At 61.4% G+C, this 17,733-nt stretch overlaps 2 protein-coding genes across 7 annotated transcripts; one reads left to right on the top strand and one right to left on the bottom strand.

The window, feature by feature from the left end:
- Positions 1 to 864: 864 nt before the first annotated feature.
- On the bottom strand, positions 865 to 5,742 carry NUBP2 (NUBP iron-sulfur cluster assembly factor 2, cytosolic). Its single transcript, XM_087734825.1, has 7 exons — positions 5,685 to 5,742; positions 4,302 to 4,420; positions 3,543 to 3,741; positions 3,061 to 3,215; positions 2,729 to 2,839; positions 2,358 to 2,427; positions 865 to 1,767 (listed from the first exon to the last, which is right to left on the bottom strand). Exons 1-7 carry the CDS (start codon positions 5,701 to 5,703, stop codon positions 1,622 to 1,624), a joined length of 819 nt encoding a protein of 272 aa, XP_087590951.1. The 5' UTR covers positions 5,704 to 5,742; the 3' UTR covers positions 865 to 1,621.
- SPSB3 (splA/ryanodine receptor domain and SOCS box containing 3) lies at positions 4,415 to 15,586 on the top strand. Of its 6 annotated transcripts, none has more exons than XM_087734819.1 (7): positions 4,415 to 5,227; positions 8,085 to 8,233; positions 10,158 to 10,335; positions 11,098 to 11,285; positions 13,177 to 13,279; positions 13,762 to 13,887; positions 14,563 to 15,586. In XM_087734819.1, exons 1-7 carry the CDS (start codon positions 5,179 to 5,181, stop codon positions 14,904 to 14,906), a joined length of 1,137 nt encoding a protein of 378 aa, XP_087590945.1. In that variant the 5' UTR covers positions 4,415 to 5,178; the 3' UTR covers positions 14,907 to 15,586. The 6 variants fall into 6 exon arrangements, with proteins under 6 accessions (XP_087590945.1, XP_087590947.1, XP_087590949.1 ...); XM_087734821.1 differs by lacking the exon at positions 4,415 to 5,227 and adding an exon at positions 6,034 to 6,116; XM_087734820.1 differs by lacking the exon at positions 4,415 to 5,227 and adding an exon at positions 6,047 to 6,158.
- The last annotated feature ends 2,147 nt before the right edge of the window (positions 15,587 to 17,733 follow it).

Here is a 17,733-nt window from a genome sequence, read left to right as displayed (position 1 = left end):
CTCGGGGCTTGCAGACAGAGGCGAGGAGCGCAGGCTCCCCACGGCGCTGGGGGAGCTTGCAGGAAGTTTTCTGCAAGCCCCGGGTGGGTGGCACGTGCCCAGGGAGGGAGCGAGAGGTGACCGGCCATCCCGCAGAAGCCAACAGCCAGGTCAGACTCCAGCGCCGCTGCCCAGCTCTCCAAATCCCAGATAAGTGATCAAAGGTCAGGAAAAAAAATTTTTCCCGGAAAGTTGCACATGGGGAAACCTGGTCAGGTGTGAGTCCTCGCTGCGGGCGCAGTGGGAGCGGGGACAGATGCTCCTCCTGCTCTCCTCCACACGGCTGCCACGATAATCCGGTTTGGTTAGTGGAAATCTGAGATTTCCCCCTGCCTCCCAAAAACAGCACTGCAAGGAGGAGTCCTGAGTGCGGGGAGGGCACCCAGGCAGGAGGGGCTCGGAGTCCAGGAGGGAGGGAGACAAGATGCACCTTCGTTTGCTTCCCCAGCTTAACTCGAGCCTGCAAGAGAGCGGATCCCACGGGAGCAGCAGCTCTGAGGCCACGGAAGGAGGTTCAAGGGAGCAGGACACTCAGAGCAACGAGGCAGGAACCACCCGGGGACACGGAGGCGCCGCACGTGTGGCAGGGGCGTGGAGAAAAACCACGGCAAAGCATCCCGCAGAGGACTGCCAGGACCAGCTTTTGGCAGGACAAGGGACGGGCTGGATCCTGAGGCTGGTATGGAAGGAGGAAAGATTTAGTTGAACCCCAGCAAGGAAACTGGGGAAAAGCAGGAAATGCCTGGATGTACGTGAAGTGCTCGCAATACCAAGACTCCCAGCTACGATGAGGCCTGATGCCATGGAAAAACATACGTCACAGACTTGGATTTTAGGAAAAGTGTTTACTGCCTGGAATCTTTAAAAATATTCCTGAGTCACGATGACCCCCAGCAGACCAGAAAGGCCTTGTTTCCAGCCCGGCAGGATGCAGACCAGCGGTAGATCCCCTGAAGACACTTCCTCACGTGAAGCACGTGCCGTGCCCTCATCAGGGATCCGAGGTTTCAGAGCAAGGTGGCCTGGGGCCACATCAGAGCCTTCAGCAGGAACCCCCCAGCCACTGAACTAAGTACCATATAATCCGTCACACAAGGAAAGCGGTGGAAGGCAGCAGCACGCGGAGCCACGATCCAGACGATCGGTGCCATTTGGGTGCAGTGGCGGGGAGAAGAGTTGACGGCGTTTGCCGCTGTGGCTGCGTTGGGTGATCACCAGAAGCGCCGCATGAGACGCTGCGGACCCAAGCACCCACGCCACAGCTGGCTGCGGGGGAAGGCTCTGCGTGCGCGGGGCTAGGAACAACTGTACCACCTGGGCAGAGCACCGCCGCGCCGAGAAGGCGAGGAGCAGGCTGCCGCCACGCAGGCGGGAGCGCCTGCGCAGGGTCTCTTCAAATCCGGGGGGACGGAGCAGCGCTTCCCTTTTTGGATCGCCGTGCTCCCCCCTCGCTCTGTCACCCTCCACTGGGACAGTTTTACAGCTAAACAGTTTCTGCGTCCCCCTTCCCCGCCGGCACGGGGGGCTGGTGGCGCTGCCAGGCCAGGGGCTCCGCCAGCAAGAGTCCAGCTCCATGCCCTCCTCAGGAGCTCCGCTGTGACGCACCGTCCAGGATCTGCTGGGCGATGCGAGCCAAGGCAGGGAAGGCAGAGCTCTTGGGAAACTCTCGGATGAAGTCTCTGCCTTCTTCCAAGCTCTGACTGAGTTGGGGGTCCAGGGGAACGCAGCCTGTGGGATAGGAGGAAGGGGAAAAGTGGCTGCTTGCTCATTGTAAGGCAAAGGCCTGGAGTCAGGATGGGAAAGAAATACCCTGCCAGAGTCGTCTCTGGGGGAAGCAGTGGGAAGGAGGGCAACCACGACCCTCGCTGAGCTCTCCAGGAGCTACTTCTCACCGGCAACTGCTCCCTCCGGGTCCAAGACCCCATGAGAGACCCTCTCCCACTCTGATCCCACCCCTGTCTGGAGGCAGGGTTCAGCCCTCAGCCCCCATTTCTCAGGGAGGCTCCAGGGCATTTCAGAATGGCTCTGTGCAGCCTCAGGCTTGCTTACTCTGTCACCGTGACGTCAGCAGCCACAGCAGGCTGCTGATAGTCACCACCTCTGTCCCAGCAGGGACAGATGCCCACTCTGAGCAGTTTGGATGGCAGAGAAGCAAAGCAAGAACCACACCTCACCTCTGACCGGGCAAGCAGGGGCTCACAGGGACACAGAGCCCAGCCTGCCTGCCCCCGTGACGCCGCACCCCTCCGCTCAAGCACTCCCACAGCACCGCCATATCGCTTCGGACCACAGAAAGCTCTGCTCAAGAGGCCACTCACCTAGAAAGGGGACGCCAGCATGCTTGGCCAGCTCCTCACCTCCCCCTTTGGAAAAGATGTTTGTGCACTCCTGAAGGAGGAAGAGCAAAAAGCAGCGAGTCATAAACCCCGCACGGGGAGTAGAGCCAGCTCCCCTCCGCCTCCCAGCCTCAGGGCACTGCCTTTGCCCCTGCCCTCCCCCAGCTCTCCTGGAAGAAGCCACTGGCTCCGCTTTCCTAAAAGCGGACACACAGCAGCCGGCAGCTTCTCATCTCCCCAGCTCACGGCATCAGCCTCGTGGCATTGGCCAATTTTCCACCCGAGGCACCGCACCCGACAACACCCCGTCACGAACGAGAACCCGCAGTAGCCCAGCGTCCCAATAAACTCACCGAACAGTGCGGGCAGACGAAGCCACTCATGTTCTCCACAATGCCGAGAACTTGTAAGCCCGTCTTCTTACAGAAGGTCAGCTCTCGCCTTACATCTCCTACAGACACAGCCTGCGTGGGGGAGAGCAGGGGAGGTTAGGGGTGTCCGTCTGTCCAGATGGACTGTGGGTCTGGAGCAGGCATGCATCAAATGAGAGGCAGATGCGTAGAACAAGCAGCCATGGACAGGCCTGTGCGAACACCCATCCCGAGGTGCATATTCCCCCCCAAAACATGCCTGGGGGCAGAAGCCTGCCCGGGAACTCCCGTTCAGCCCCAGCCGGCTGCCCTACCTGCGGCGTTGTCACCAGGATTGCTCCAAGCGGCTTGTAGGGCCGCAAGGCCTCCACCGTGGAGATGTGCTCATCGGACGTGCCCGGCGGCGTGTCCACAATGAGAAAGTCCAGGTCCCCCCAGGCCACATCAGCAACAAATTGTTTGATCAAAGCTACGGAAATAAAAAGGGCAAGGGAAAAAAAAAAATACAAACAAACCAGTTTCAGCAGGTGCTGTGGGAGCCGTGGGCCAGGAGGCACCCTGGGTGACAAGGGCCCGGGGAGAAACGGCAGGGCTGCTGTCAGCACAACGCGGACTGCACTCTCCGCATCCGAGTGACCCGAACCCACTCCTGCGGAACAGGAGCCTTGTCTCGCTCCAAGGAACGACCTGCCCAGAAAAGCCTGGCCCCCAGCAGGAACAACCACCACCTCCAGGAGGGTTCCCAGAAGGTTCCTGGCACTGGAAGGTGGCCCCAGACAGCAAAACCCAACTGTACCGTTCTTCTTGGGTCCTCTCCACACCACGGCGTCATCCGGCTTCTCCAGCAGGAAGCCGATGGACATGAGCGAGATGCTCTTGTCTTGGTCCACAAAGACGGGGACCCAGCCGCTGTCGCACTGGTGCACGTCGTTGTCCTGCAGCTGGAACATGCGGGGTATGCTGGGGCCGCACAGGTCCACGTCCAGGATCCCCACCTGCGGGGGCGAGGCAGAGCCCCTCAGACAGGGCTGAGCACAGCGGCAGCACCCGGCCGTGCTCGGCCGCGTCCGAATTTTGGCTGCTCGCAACGCTTTACAGAACGGACTCTAAGCTCAGCAGCCAGATTTGAAACACAGTTTCATCGGCTGCACGCAGCCTTTAAAAAACCCTGGGGAATTCAGCCTGTCTCATGCCCCCACGTTCCCCTTCGTCCCCATCGTAACGCCATCCTTCAGCTCATCCGCCTCATTCCACAACGGGAGCGTGCGTTACACCACAAACCAGCAAAGTGATTTCTCAGTGCCTCTGTTTCAAAACCAACAACAAATCTGGGGTGATTTTAGTCTCTCGGATGAGAGTGCAGTTCCCTGCACTGGATGAAGCAAAGACAGAAAAAGAAACACTTGAGCTGCTATCACAATCAGCATTTTCACACAGAGAATCCATAGGCTGCCTGCACAGGACACACGCAGACATAAAGGATGAGCAAAACCCAGCCCAGCTGGGGGTCGGGAAGGAGAAGGCAGAGCTCAGCATCCCACAGACCCTCGCTCACCTTCTTCCCGGAGTGCCGCAGCGAGAGTGCCAGCTCAGTGGAGATGGTGCTCTTCCCCACGCCGCCCTTCCCGGAGAGCACCAGCAGGATGTGCCGCACCCCGGCCAGGTTGCTTCTCTCTGGGAGGAACGATAACAAGGCATCAGAGGCTCTAATAAGAGCGGTAACGAGGCATCAGGGCCTCTCCTGATGCAAGGCGGCAGCACCTGACCGGTCAGCACAGAGACTGAGGTCTCTGCTGAGGGCGACGGTGCCTGTCGCTGCTCCAAGTGAAGTTTGAAAGTTTTTTTTAAGTCTGGTTTAAGTGGAAGGGAGAGGGAAGGGAGAGGTGGACGTGCCAGAGCCCTCCTGCCGTCAGGAAAGGGACAACAAGAGCAAGGGCAGTAAACATTCCACGGGGTGTAAAGGCTTCGTCCCGATGACCTAAGCGGCAATTGGGCAGCAAAGCAATAAACACCCGCGGGGCCTCGTCAGGCTGTGCCTACGCCAGGCTCAGCCCGGGAACGCTCGGAGGCTGCCGGTGAGGTCAGGCCCTTGGCGTTTCCTTCCTCCGCGCCGCGGGAGTTGCCTCCCCGTGGCCCCACGCTCCTTCTCCAGCCTTCGCGCCGTTTTCTTGCTGCGTTGTCAGCGCCGCTCGGGGCTTCGGGCTCGGGCGCCGCAGCCCGACGACGCGCAGCTGAGAGCGGGGAACGCTCGGGGCCGGTTCCCCGGCCCGGGGCTGCGCTGGCGGCCCAGGGTCGGACCGGGCAAACGCCACCCACCCGGGCCCGCGTTCCCGGGTGCCCCGTCACCGCCGGCCACTGACTCACCGCACCGGGCCCGGCCCGCCTCCCTGCCCCTCCGGCATCACACCGGCATCGGGACCGGCACCGGCGGCATGGAGCCCGCAAGCACCATGGCCGACCTCATCCGCACCTCCACCGACGGTAACGGCGCTCGGCCCCGGCGGGGAGGTGGGAGGGGAGAAGGGGGGGACGGGGAGGGGGGAGACGGAGCCCCGCGGCGAGGTGCTCCCGGGGGAGCGGCCCGCTGACAGCGGCAGCCCCGCGCCAGGCCCGGTTACTCGGCGCTTCCCCCCAGCGGGAGCCAGGCCCGGGACTCCGGTAAGGCCCAGCGCCACCCCCCGGTAAGCGGGCCCCGCCCCAGCACCTTTCACCGGTAAGCGGGCCCCGCCATCACGGCACCCGGCCAGGCCCGGTCACACCGGAACTCCCCTCACGGAGACGAGCCCGATCCCCCGCCAGGCCCGGTCACCCCAGGCGGGACGTCCCCCACTAAGTGGGCTGCGGCCCCCCGCCAGGCCCGGGATTCCCCCGCCCCGCTGAAGGCCGGTTCGGCCCCGGGGAAGCGCCCGGCCGCGGCCCCGCCGCCGCCGCCGCTCACCCCCCGCCGCCGCCTCCATGCTTGCAGCCCGGCACCGCCCGCTTCCGCCTTCCGCCGGGTTAAAGCCCCGCCCCCACGGACTGGCAGGCGCCGCCTCCAATCGCGAGCCGCACCCTCACCGGGAACCCGCCTCCCCAGGCTCCTCAGCCAATCCAACCCTCTGGCTCCCCCTCAGCCAATGAGCTTGGTGTTTTCCCTCCGCCACCTTCCCCGGCCCTCCACCGTCACCGCCCAATAGCGCGGCTCCCCTATGATTGACGTACGGCACAGCCAGTGTCGCCGGGATGCCCTCAGGCACCTCCCCCTCCCTCCTTTTTCAGCTGTGAGCGACGGGGCGCTCAGCCAACGGCGAGGGGGCGCGGTGAGGATGTAGCCAATGGGTGCTTGGGGGGCGGTGTCGAGAGAGGATTGTTTATGTCCTGTGAGGGGAAAGTAGGTTAGAGCGCGGCGGCGGGGCCGGGCCGGGCCGGGCAGGTGGGCAGGGACCGGGGTAGGGACCGCGACCGCGACCGGGACCGGGACCGGAGCCGGGGCCGGGGCCGGGGCGCGGGCGGGAGCCGAGGGCCTAGTCCTGGGGCCTGGGCCGGGCTGTGCGGCCCAAGCGCGGCGGCCTGGCTTGGCCTGGCCTTGTCCGGTCCGGCCGCACCTCAGCTGCGCGGCCCCCCCGGGGCTCTGGTTCCCGCCTTCCAGCGGAGGCGCCGGCCCCTGAGGCCAGGCTGGGGGCCGTCAGGGAGAGCGGGGCCGGGCCGCGGCTGCCCGCCGTGGGGAGCCCCTTGGGCCGCCGGTGTCCCCGCGGTCTGTGCCGCTCGGTGCCCGGCGAGGGGTGGGGGGCTCCGTCCAGGGCCCGGAGCGCTGTGAGGGCGGAGGGAAGCCCTGCGGCAGCTCCCTGGGCTGCCCGTCGGGGTCAGCCCTTGGGCCGAAGCGCGGGGGAGCGGCTGGGAGCCGGCTGGCGGGGAGAGCAGGCCTCGGACCCGCGAGAAGGCCTCGACAGCCCCGGGGGGGCCTAGGAGGGCTCGGCCCTCGGTGCCGATCACGCACCGGGGCAGCCGCCGTGCCGTGCCGGCTCTGCCCCGTGAGCCCCGGCCTTCGCGAGGGGCTGGGGGAGCAGAGCTGTTGCGTTTGGCTGCTGCGGGTGCTGTTTAAAGCCGGGGAAGGGGGGGCTCTGGCGTGGGTTCAGGTGCTTTCCCAGCACGGCTGTGCTTGGCAGAGGTGAGAGCCCCCAGATCTCGGCGGGTGGGGATGCCCAGAGCTCTTTAGGGCATCCGTGGCTCGGCCTGTCCTGCTTTCCCAGGAGCTGCCAGCCCATCGGGGACCGAGGTGCGGGAGGAACGGGGCCGGGGCTGACCTGCCACATGTTTGCAGGATTTGCGTGCGCTGGGGGCTGAGCTGCTGCACGTCAGGGACGCGCCGGAGCGGGTGTGCAGACCTGCTGGCTGTGACGGGGAGGCAGCCACGGAGGCTGAGCAGAGGGAGCGGGTTCAAGGGACGGGGGGGGGGGGTTACAGCCCTGCAGGTGCTTCTTGGTGGGGAGTTGTTTTCTGCAAAGATAAACTTTAGGGGAAATGAAATTGGGTGTTGGGGTTTCCCTGTCACAGCCGGTGCAACGCTCCCGCGCGGTGGCTAGGAGCTGCTGTGGTCTGTCAGGCTGTACACAGGGAAGGAGCCCGTGGAGATCTGTCTCTGAATAACATCCCCGCTTGAGTCGGGAGACAGGCAGCTGCTTCGCTTCTGTCTGTCACCCTTGAGGCAAGTCAGGACAGGTCCGGGAAAAGGCCGGTTTCCCTTCAGTGAGCAAGAAAGTGGTCTCTCCCCGAGCCCAAACGCTGAGAGCAAAGTCTTCTCTCAGTGGGCAGTGGCTCGGAGGTGAACAAGCAGCCTTCCCTGCGGACAGACGGACGGACGCACCTCGGCCACACAGGGGCTGCAGCAGGGGCCAGGGCGGTGCAGGTGGCCGATGGCTGGAGCCCTGGTGGCTGACAGGGGGTGACCAGGTGCCAGGGAGGCCGTGCCTCGGTGGCTGACGATCCTGACGCTCCCCAGGCCAGCGGTGAGAGGTGGACGCTGGATCCATGCGGTGCGGAGGGGGCAGCTGCTGCCGCCGCCAGGTCTTGGGAGCGTTTCTGGGGGCCAGTTCAGCACCTGGGCTCGGAGAGAAGCTGACTCTGCGTGGAGAAAAGAGAAAGAGGCTGAAGTTTGCAGAGGCTCGTGATGCGGGAGGAACTTATTTTGCATCAGTTTACCCATTGATGGGGCTTGTGCAGATGTGGTTCATGCTGATTCGTTCCTGGGAGGGCTATGGTGACCGGGGGGAGGTTTGCTTCAGAGAGCAGAGCCCGGTGAGTGGTGGGTGGAAGTGGGACACGGCTGCTGTGTTTAACCTCCTCTCCCTTGCCCCCGCAGCTTACCTCTCTCGGAACAGCATGGCGCGACGCACGCGGAGCAGCAGGGCCTGGCACTTTGTCCTGAGCGGGGTGCGGCGCGAGGCGGACACCCGGGCGGTCACTTTGGCCACCGGCACGCGTGGCTGGGGCTACGACTCCGATGGGCAGGTAGGCTGGTGCTCGGGTGGCTCTGAAGTGACACGAGGGAAAGCTTTCCTCTCCCCTGACAGCAGGCACTTACTCGGGGTCTGTGGAACTGAGCAGCTGGGACTTCAGCGGGCAGAACTGGCCAAAATCAGAAAAGACTTAATAAAATATACAAGCTAACGAGCCCCCTCCGAGCTCTAACGTGGGGAGCGGGGATCCCAGCACATCTTCCCCAGGCAGCGCAGGTTAAGCTGCCTGCAATCTGCGCACCACAGCTCTGTCGTTAGCTGAGCCAGGGAGCTGATCGCTACTAGCCTAAATACTTTTTTAAGCATATAATGTGTGTGTGTCGTATATAAAGTCCATACAGTATTTTTTAAATCTTTTTAAAGTAGTGATCTAAATACGTGTTTAAAGTGGAGCAGTTCTCCAGTCTGGCTCGCTGTGTGGCTGTGCTAACTTCTGGGCTTTGTGCGGCTGGTAGGTGGTGGTGGAGGGAGAGGGGCTGCTCCGGTCTGTGAAGTGACAGTCTCAGATACCTTTGAACTGAAATTCTCTCACGTTTCCTGCTCATCACGTGCGCATCACTTCTGAAGCTGGCCCGGGTGTGCTGGAAGGTGGGAACACAGCAGGGAGAGCAGTCGGTAAAACGGCGCGAGGAGTGACTTAGATTCACCTTCGTGCTTTTCCCCAGTTCTTGAGTGGGCGCGTTCAGTTTCCCACGCAGCGGTGGGGACGCAAGGAACTGCTCCTGGAGCTTCAAAGCTAGGCTAAAGCCTTACGAGGCCACTGCCAGAGCACGGTGTCCAAACCCGGGCACTGTGCTCCCAGAAAACGAGCCTTTTCTCTACAGAGTAGCTTTGTGTTTCTGCAGTAACGGGAAGGGCTGGATTTCTAGATAGCATAGTTAGGAAGGGCCGATGAAAGACAGAAATCAAGCTTGTTAACATGCAGGCTGGCGAAGGAGGGGTGGGCAGTGCGTAAGTAAGCCCAAGTCATTTCACACAGCTACATGAAGATAAGTTTAAAGGATTTTTGTGTTTAAATACTGCTTACAAAGTCTGCCGTGGGAGTGAATAACAAGCAGGTACGCCTGACCAGCGTGTAAACCTGGAGTAACTCGCTGCAATCTGTGGTAAGAGACTCCATTAGGCGACACCAAACCTCCCATAACGTAGGGAACGAGACGGGGCTTTGACTCTTACAGCGTCCGGTGCGGGGACACTTTGGTCTCTTGGCGCTGGGGAATAGTAAATCAAGTTTTTGTGTTTGTGCATGGAAGTAAACAAAAGCCTTTTAATCCTTCCGTAGGTTCCCTGTGGGCCTGTCTGCAGCGCTGGCGTGAGGAGCTGCGGCCGTGCTGCTCAACTGGTTCCCCTTTGTTCTGCCCTCTCCCCTGCCTGGCCTCCTCTCGCTTTTCCTCCTCATCTTGTTTGCCTCCCTCTCCTCTCTGTCAGCTCCCAGCCTCTCTAGAGCAGTGGTTTTCAGCAGCGTGCTCTGGTTTTGTGACGCCTTGGCCGGGGTCTCCAGCTGGCTGTAACCTGCCCGTTGAAAACCGTAGCTTTAGCACAGAGTTTGCTTAAAAGTACCTGTGGTAAAGACTCGGACCGTCACGCTGCTTGCCTGCCGTGACAGCTCCTCGCCCTGGGAAGGCACAAAGAACGTACCCACATCGTGCAGTGCCCTGTGCCGAGAGGTCTCTGCAGCCCAGGCAGATGCTAGCCAGCTCCCAAAGCAGGGCAATTCGACTGGCGCAGCCCCTCGCCACCCCGCGTGGCCGGCCAGGCCGGGGCACGATGCGGCCGTGCTGCCACCGGCTCTGGCACGAGCCTGGGGACGTCCCCGCACGGCTCTGCGGCACGCCAGCCCTCGCAGCCCTCTGCCAGCCCAGCTCCCCGAGCCCGGGGGCGTTCAGTAGTGACCATTCTTCCACTCTCCCCGGCAGCACAGCGACTCGGATTCAGAGCCAGAGTTTTCCACCCTCTCTCCTTCCATCCCGAGCGCCATCCCTGTGACTGGAGAGTCCTACTGCAACTGCGAGAACCAGAGCGAAGCGCCCTACTGCTCCAGCCTGCACGCCCTCCACCGCATCAAGGACTGCCAGTGCGGCGAGGAGGACGAGTGTAAGGAAGGGGCTCCCCAACGGCCTGCCGTAGGCCGTTGGGGTTTGAGGTGGGTGCAGTCCTGGCCTGGCGGCACGGACTGCACCCCTGCACCGATCCCTTGCTTTCCGCGGGGGCCCTCATCTCTGTCCCAGCGTGCGGTGCTCCTTTGTTTACATCTCAAGGCCGCGTAGACTGTAGGAAGATTACAAGCACGTGCCTCCTGGGATGTTTCAAGGGCTAAGTGCTGAACTTGTTAACGCATCAGAGTTCACCTCGGGGACCTGCTTTCAAATCCAGCTGAGGCCACAAGTGAAACCGGCCCTCGTGGTTACAGCCCTCTTGCCGCTGATCCCTGGTAGGGCTGGCAGGGCGCCCGGCTGCGTGGCCCGGTGCGCTCAGGGCAGAGGTAGGCAGAGGGTGGGCGCGGGCTGGCCGAGAAAGCCGATAGCAGAGATTCCCTTGAGCCTACGAGAAGCGTAGGAAGAAAGGAGGCTCCGCCTGGGTCTGTGGAACCTCGTGTTAGCTAAGATGGGAGCTGGTTAACGCTAACAGCTTCGGCTTCAGAGCATAGAACCACCCCTGGTGGGACGCTGCAGAATAGCTCAGGCCTCAAACAACTCCAATGTGCACAGCTTAGGATTTACCCTCTTAAGTGGTTAAAAAAATAAATAAATAACCCCCCAACAGCCCTTCAGAAGAAGCATCCGGCTCTGCTTTGGCTCGGGGCTCGCTCCCTGAGGGCCTTTGCCCATCCTTGTCCCCTCTGTGCTTCCTGAACAGATTTCGACTGGGTGTGGGACGACCTGAATAAGTCGACGGCCACGCTGCTGACCTGCGACAACCGCAAGGTGAACTTCCACATGGAGTACAGCTGCGGCACCGCCGCCATCCGGGGGAACAAAGAGCTGGTGGACGGGCAGCACTTCTGGGAGATCAAGATGACCTCCCCGGTGTACGGCACAGACATGGTACGTGGGGCAGGGTCGCTTGCGGGCAGGCAGAAACGTCCCGTGTTCTTTGAACGGGGACCGGGAGAGCGAAGCAGTGCCCACCGTAGGAGAAGGTCAGGTTTGAGACTAAGGAGCCTGAACGTGCACAAGTCCGTGGGACCTGGTGCGATGCATCCGAGGGCCCTGAGGGAACTGGCAGATGAAGTTGCTAAGCCACTCTCCATCGTATTTGAAAAGCTGTGGCAGTCCGGTGAAGTTCCTAGTGACTGGAAAAGGGGAAACATAACCCCCATTTTTAAAAAGGGAAAAAGGAAGACTTGGGGAATTACAGGCCAGTCAGTCTCACCTCTGTGCATGGCAAGATCATGGAGCAGATCCTCCTGGAAACTATGCTAAGGCACATGGAAAACAGAGAGGTGGCTGGTGAGAGCCAACATGGCTTCACTAAGGGCAAATCGCACCTGACGAACTTGGTGGCCTTCTGTGATGGGGGTAGTAGATAAGGGAAGAGCAACTCATGTCATTTACCTGGACTTGTGCGAAGCATTTGATACTGTCCTGCACAACATCCTTGTCTCTGAAGTGGAGAGACATGGATTTGACGTGTGGACCACTCGGTGGATAAGGAGTTGGCTGGATGGTCGCACTCAAAGAGTTGCGGTCAACGGCTCGATGTCTGGGTGGAGACCAGAGAGGAGTGGGGTCCCTCAGGGGTCCGCATCGGGACCAGTATTATTTCACATCTTCGTTGGGGATGTGGACAGTGGGATCGAGTGCACCCTCGGCAGGTTTGCAGATGGCACCAAGCTGAGCGGTGCATGGACACGCCTGAGGGACGGGATGGCATCCAGAGGGACCTGGACGGGCTGGAGAGGTGGGACTGTGTGAACCTCATGGGGTTCAACGAGGCCAAGGGCAGGGTCCTGCACCTGGGTGGGGGCAACCCCCGGTATCAGCACAGGCTGGGGGATGGAGGGGTGGAGAGCAGCCCTGCCGAGAAGGCCTTGGGGGTGCTGGGGGATGAAAAGCTGGCCATGGGCCGGCCATGTGCTCTGGCAGCCCAGAAAGCCAAGCGTCTCCTGGGCTGCATCCCCCGCAGCGTGGGCAGCGGGGCGAGGGAGGGGATTCTGCCCCTCTGCTCCGCTCTGGGGAGACCCCCCTGGAGCCCCGCGTCCAGCTCGGGGGTCCTCAGCACGGGAAGGACATGGGGCTGTTGGAGCGGGGCCAGGGGAGGCCACCGAAATGCTCCGAGGGTGGCACAGCTCTGCTGGGAGGACAGGCTGAGAGCTGGGGGGGTTCAGCCTGGAGAGGAGGAGGCTGCGGGGAGACCTCACTGCGGCCTTGCCGTGCTGAAAGGGGGCCGACAAGAAAGGGGGGGACAGGCTTTTTAGCAGGGCCTGCTGCGACAGGACAAGGGGGGATGGTTTTAAGCTGAAAGAGGGGAGATTCAGACTGGATATAAGGAAGAAATTGTTTACGCCGAGGGTGGTGAGACAGTGGCAGGGGTTGCCCAGAGCGGTGGGAGATGCCCCATCCCTGGAAACCTTCAAGGCCCGGCTGGACGGGGCTCTGAGCACCCTGATGTGGTTGAAGCTGTCCCTGCCCATGGCAGGGGGATGGAGGGGATGGCCTGGAAAGGGCCCTGCCAGCCCAAAGCCTTCTGTGGTTCTGTGAACAGGACGGCAAGCTTCTCCAGTAGTTCAGCTGGGGCTCCTCACTTAGGAAGCGAAATGGGAGCTGGGAGCCTTCGACTCCGGCCTGAAACCTCTGACGTGGCTTCACCAAAGCCTCTGGGTGTCTTGGACTGCGCCAAGAAAAAGAGGGGAGAGCCGGAGGTGGAGTCTGGGTTGTGTTTTGTTGCTTGAAAAGGCGCTAAGCTTGTGTTCTTCTTCCTGGCCTTGCCTCCCAGATGGTGGGAATTGGGACGTCGGATGTGAACCTGGACAAGTACCGCCACACCTTCTGCAGCCTGCTGGGCAAGGACGAGGACAGCTGGGGGCTCTCCTACACAGGTAACGCAGGCAGGGCAGCAGCAGAGGGCAGGAAGGGCAGCAGCGGGCGTAAGTGCTGTCCTAAGGGGTTGAGAATTAAATGATCTGAAGGGGGTGGAGGTCAAAAAGGCCCCCAGACCTGCGAGTCCCTTTGTCAACGACAACCGGAGCGGCCGCCTGCAGCTCGCAGCTCTTGGACCATCTCGCCTCGCCTGCGTTGTGCAGACGCCTTAGGACCGGTGCGTGAACCTCCGGGGCGCCTGCGCTGCTGCTTGCACGTCACTGATTGGGGGTTTCAGCGCTGCTGCCCGCGCTCTGGTATTGCAAAACCTCAGCTTTCCCCTTTTCATCGCCCGCTCTGGGGTGGGAGGGCAGGGATCAGGCAACGGAGGGATTTTTTAGGCGCTGAGCGAGGCTGTTCCAGTGGGAACTCACAGCGCGGGAGCTGGGATGAATTTGTGGAGCGCAGGCTTTCCACTGAATGCCATTTTTTTTGTTTTAAGGACTACTGCATCACAAGGGAGACAAAACGAACTTCTCGTCGAGGTTTGGCCAAGGCTCCATCATCGGGGTGCATTTGGACACGTGGCACGGGACGCTCACGTTCTTCAAAAACCGCAAGTGCATCGGTAAGAGGCAGGGCAGCCGCAGCAGCCTGCGGGCAGCGGGGCTGGGAGCGGGCGGCAGCGCAGCCTTGCCTGAACTCAGAGTCGGGCTGCAGCAGGGCTGCTGGGGGTGCTCAGCCTGGAGGAGAGGAGGCTGAGGGGAGCCCTCATCGCTCTCTGCAACGGCCTGAAAGGAGGCTGGAGCCGGGGGGGTCGGTCTCTTCTCCCCAGGAACAAGCGATGGGACGAGAGGGAACGGCCTCAAGCTGCGCCAGGGCAGGTTTGGGTTGGGTATTGGGAAAAACTTCTTCCCCCAAAGGGCTGTCAGGCCCTGGCCCAGGCTGCCCAGGGCAGGGGCTGAGTCCCCATCCCTGGGGGGATTTAAAAGCCGGGGAGATGTGGTGCTGAGGGACATGGGTTAGTGGTGGCCTTGGCAGTGCTGGGTTAACGGCTGGGCTTGATGATCTTAAAGGTCGTCTCCAACCTAAACGATTCTGCGATTCTATGAAAAAGCTGGCAAAGTAGCAGACCAAGGCGTGAAGCGAGTGGGAGGAAGGTTCCATTTGTTGTTTAATAGATTGGGATTTCGAAAGGCTGTTATCCAACAGCTCTGGAGTTAATAGGTTCTCGGTAGCAGGGAGGAGAGAGATCACCTCGCTAAAACTAACGTGACGCCTCCCCGATGCTCTCCCCTGGCAGGGGTTGCAGCTACGAAGCTGCAGAACAAGAAGTTTTACCCCATGGTTTGCTCGACGGCGGCCAAGAGCAGCATGAAGGTGATCCGCTCCTGCGCCAGCTGCACGTCCCTCCAGTATCTCTGCTGTTACCGCCTGCGCCAGCTCCTGCCCGACTACGTGGACACGCTGGAGGTGCTGCCGTTGCCACCGGGACTCAAGCAGGTGCTACACAACAAACTGGGGTGGGTCTTGAGCATGAACTATAGCACGTCGAAGCCTTCCTCCTCCTCGTCGGGAAGCGACTCGGACAGCTCCTGTGGCTCGGACGCAGAGGCCTGCCAAAGGAAGAGGTGCAGGAGGACATAACGTCTCTGCAGACGAACTGCTGTGAGGGAGGCGGGTGGGGTTTTGTTCCACCGTCTGCGAGGGCCGGCCAGGCCCGAGGCACCTCTGTCTTCACGGGGACTTCCATTTCTGCTCCTTCGGAAAGATTTCCCTTACGCTGTGGGAAATCTTTACCCTAAACATCCATCACACGCATTGAACAGACCTGTCGACTCCAGGAGGCCCCAGCTCTGTGAAACGGGTAAACTGCAGCCCAGCGTCTGCGCTTCACCTCCTGACTTGCTGTCCAAGCCATCGCCTCTTCCCGAAGCATCCCTCTTCTCGGCAGACTGTCCGCAGAGGCAAGATTTACCGCAGCCTCCCAGTTTCAAGGTGTGCTGGACTCCAGTCACGTAACGGACTTGAGTCCTCAAAAGGCAAAATCAAAGACCGGTCCCCTCCTCCTGACTGCTGCGCATTGGTCTGGTCTCTGCGATGAACTCGTCGCGCGGTGGGGCGCGATCGAGCTGCAGCGCGTAGGGAAACGGGCTCCTAGGGGTGCATCTGCGTCGCTGTGGTGAAAGAGCAGCTGCTTACACGAGTTGAGCTGTTGGTGATCTCTCTCGAGCCCCCGATGACTTTAATTGCTTTGCATGTTGGCTCCTGCTGCTTTCCTGTATCAAAGACTGTATTAAACTGTAATAATAAAAGCAGAAACTGTCTTTCGTTGCCCTGACGGCCCTTGAAGGCAGGAACGCGAAGGCACTTGTCCGAAATAGCCACGCTAGCCCAGCTGCCAGCCCGGAGGGGAGGTTTCAAATGCAGCGCCTGTTTGTCAGAGCTCAAGGAGGTAACGGCAGCGGAGATTGCCTGGCCCCCGCCCCGCGGAGGGTTCTTGTGCTTCTCGCTGAAACGCCAGGCCGGCGGGGACGGAGCTGCAGCGGAGGCAGACGTCTGCGTACTGGAAGGGAGGCTGTGGGGTGCTGTAACGCCTGTCCTGTGGGACAAACGGCTCCGAACCCCACCCCAGCGCCCGAGAGTCAGCGCAGAACAGCCCCGCTGAGGCTTCTCAGTTGGGAAATGCTGGCTTAGAGCCTGGGCGAGCGGCTAAGCCAGCCGTGGCCTGGTACTGCTGCCAGCGAACGGCAGGCAGGAGAGCCTGCCTGCTCTTCTGCATCGGAGCTGCCCTCAGATTTTAGACAGGGAAGCAGAGGGGAAAGCGCTTTCGCTGCTCCGTGCAGGCGAGGACAGGAGCGCTGCCTGGGGACAAACCGCGGCAAGAGGAGGGCTGGGGCGCATAAGTGGTTCTCGCCACCCGGCTTGCGGTGCGCTGCCGGGCTGGGCTGGCTCGGGCGACCCAGCCCAGAGCTGATCCAGCCGGAGCTGATCCGCTTCCTCCTGTTTCTACCCCTCGATGCCGAAGCAGCTGATGGGCAGGGACAGGCACCACGCGCCCGCGCAGCCCGGCAGCAGAGCTGCGCGGGGTCTGCCGCCCCGCAGGACTGGGTGCCGGCGCCTTTCCCGGCCGCGCGGTTTCTGACGGCTTTCGGCAGGGCCCGCGCTCAGCCCGCGGCTGCTGCTCCGGGGCTTTTCCCAGCCTTTGACCTCTCCTCCGGCCAGCAGCGCGGCTGCGGGTGATTTAGAGCTGAGTTGGTGCCATCAGCCAAGCGCAAAGGGTGTTGGAAAGTGGGAGAGGGTGGACGTAAATAGGAGGGGAAACGGCTTCTTCCCGTCCTCTCCGTGGGTGTCCTCCCAGCACAGTCGCTGGGAACACAAAGCTCCGGCCGCTGCCTCTTCCCCTGCTCCTGTTTCAGACCCGCAAAGGCTCCGGGAAAGCTCATTTATTCCCCGCCGAGCCCCAGCCTTTCCTTCCCACATCACAAATCTTTAAGCAAAGATGGTTGTGGCTTCTCTGGTGACAGGCTTTGACTGAGAACCTGACCGGAGTAGGACAGGCTCTCTGTCAGTCCATCTGTAGCTGTGCTGCAGCCAGAAAAAAACCCAGCCTTGCTGGATTGCTCCTCCCAGGAACTAGAGTCAAGTAGTAATTAGCAGACGGAGGCAGAAGAATCCCTGGCAAGGAGGAACTGGGTTCACAGGGCGCCTTCCCGCTCCTGCGGCACCTTTGAGCCCGCGGGCTGCGGCTCAGGGGAGGAAGGTCAGGGGTTTCCGTGGCACTGCGGAAGGCCCCAGGCAGCAGCACACCACAGGCGCTGGGGGTCCCCCACCCTCCCGTCCTGGCTGCCGCTATTTCTGAGTTAAAAAAAAACGAGTGTTTGCTTTGGGGAAAGAGAATCCCATCCTACCCCACCATTTCGCATGGAGTTTTCTGGAGCGTGTCTGGCATTTCCTTCTGCTGGGAGTTCCACCAACAAACCCCGGCCCTGAGCTCGGTGCGACCCCAAGGAGGGGGTTCCTCTCTGGCCAGCTGGTTTTGACAGCTGGCAAACGTTTTCCGAAGTAACTCCAGCAGGATCAAGCCAGGAGCAGGACCTGCAGTGACAGGTCCTGTCTCACCACGGAGCCACTGGGGAGCAGGACGTGGTTTAGAGGTGGGCCTGGCAGTTAGGTTAACGGCTGGACTCGATGATCCAGAGGTCCTTTCCAACCTTAACGATTCCACGATCCTGTGATTCTAAAAGGCAGGACGCGCTGCAGAAAATACGGGGCTCGTTCAACAGCTCGCCTGGAGGGCAGCGCAGGGCAGGTTGCCGAGCGGCTTTCTCCGCGGAGGAGCTGATCCTGCGCTGCTCAGCGACAGCTCGCTCACGCTTTCACATCCAGCCCCTGTTCCAACCATTCCTTAGCTCTTTCAGGAGACAGCCTGCCTTCCAGCCAGGGGACAGAAAGCTGGGGCAGCTAAAAGAGG

The sequence above is a fragment of the Nipponia nippon genome, unplaced genomic scaffold (assembly GCF_047370975.1).
Source record: "Nipponia nippon isolate SJK-2023a ecotype South Korea unplaced genomic scaffold, ASM4737097v1 scaffold_5, whole genome shotgun sequence".
Lineage (NCBI taxonomy): Eukaryota > Metazoa > Chordata > Aves > Pelecaniformes > Threskiornithidae > Nipponia > Nipponia nippon.
This window is presented reverse-complemented; position numbering and strand designations above follow the sequence as displayed.

Bases quoted from the DNA above. Each gene is read 5' to 3' on its own strand.
- SPSB3 (XM_087734819.1), top strand. From the start codon at position 5,179: ATGGAGCCCGCAAGCACCATGGCCGACCTCATCCGCACCTCCACCGAC. The intron at 10,336-11,097 runs GTAAGGAAGGGG...CTTCCTGAACAG, and splicing joins GTGCGGCGAGGAGGACGAGT to ATTTCGACTGGGTGTGGGAC. The intron at 13,280-13,761 runs GTAACGCAGGCA...TTTTGTTTTAAG, and splicing joins CTGGGGGCTCTCCTACACAG to GACTACTGCATCACAAGGGA.
- NUBP2 (XM_087734825.1), bottom strand. The intron at 3,742-4,301 runs GTGAGCGAGGGT...TCGCCCCCGCAG, and splicing joins TGCGGCACTCCGGGAAGAAG to GTGGGGATCCTGGACGTGGA. The intron at 1,768-2,357 runs GTGAGTGGCCTC...CCTATCCCACAG, and splicing joins TGCTGGCGTCCCCTTTCTAG to GCTGCGTTCCCCTGGACCCC.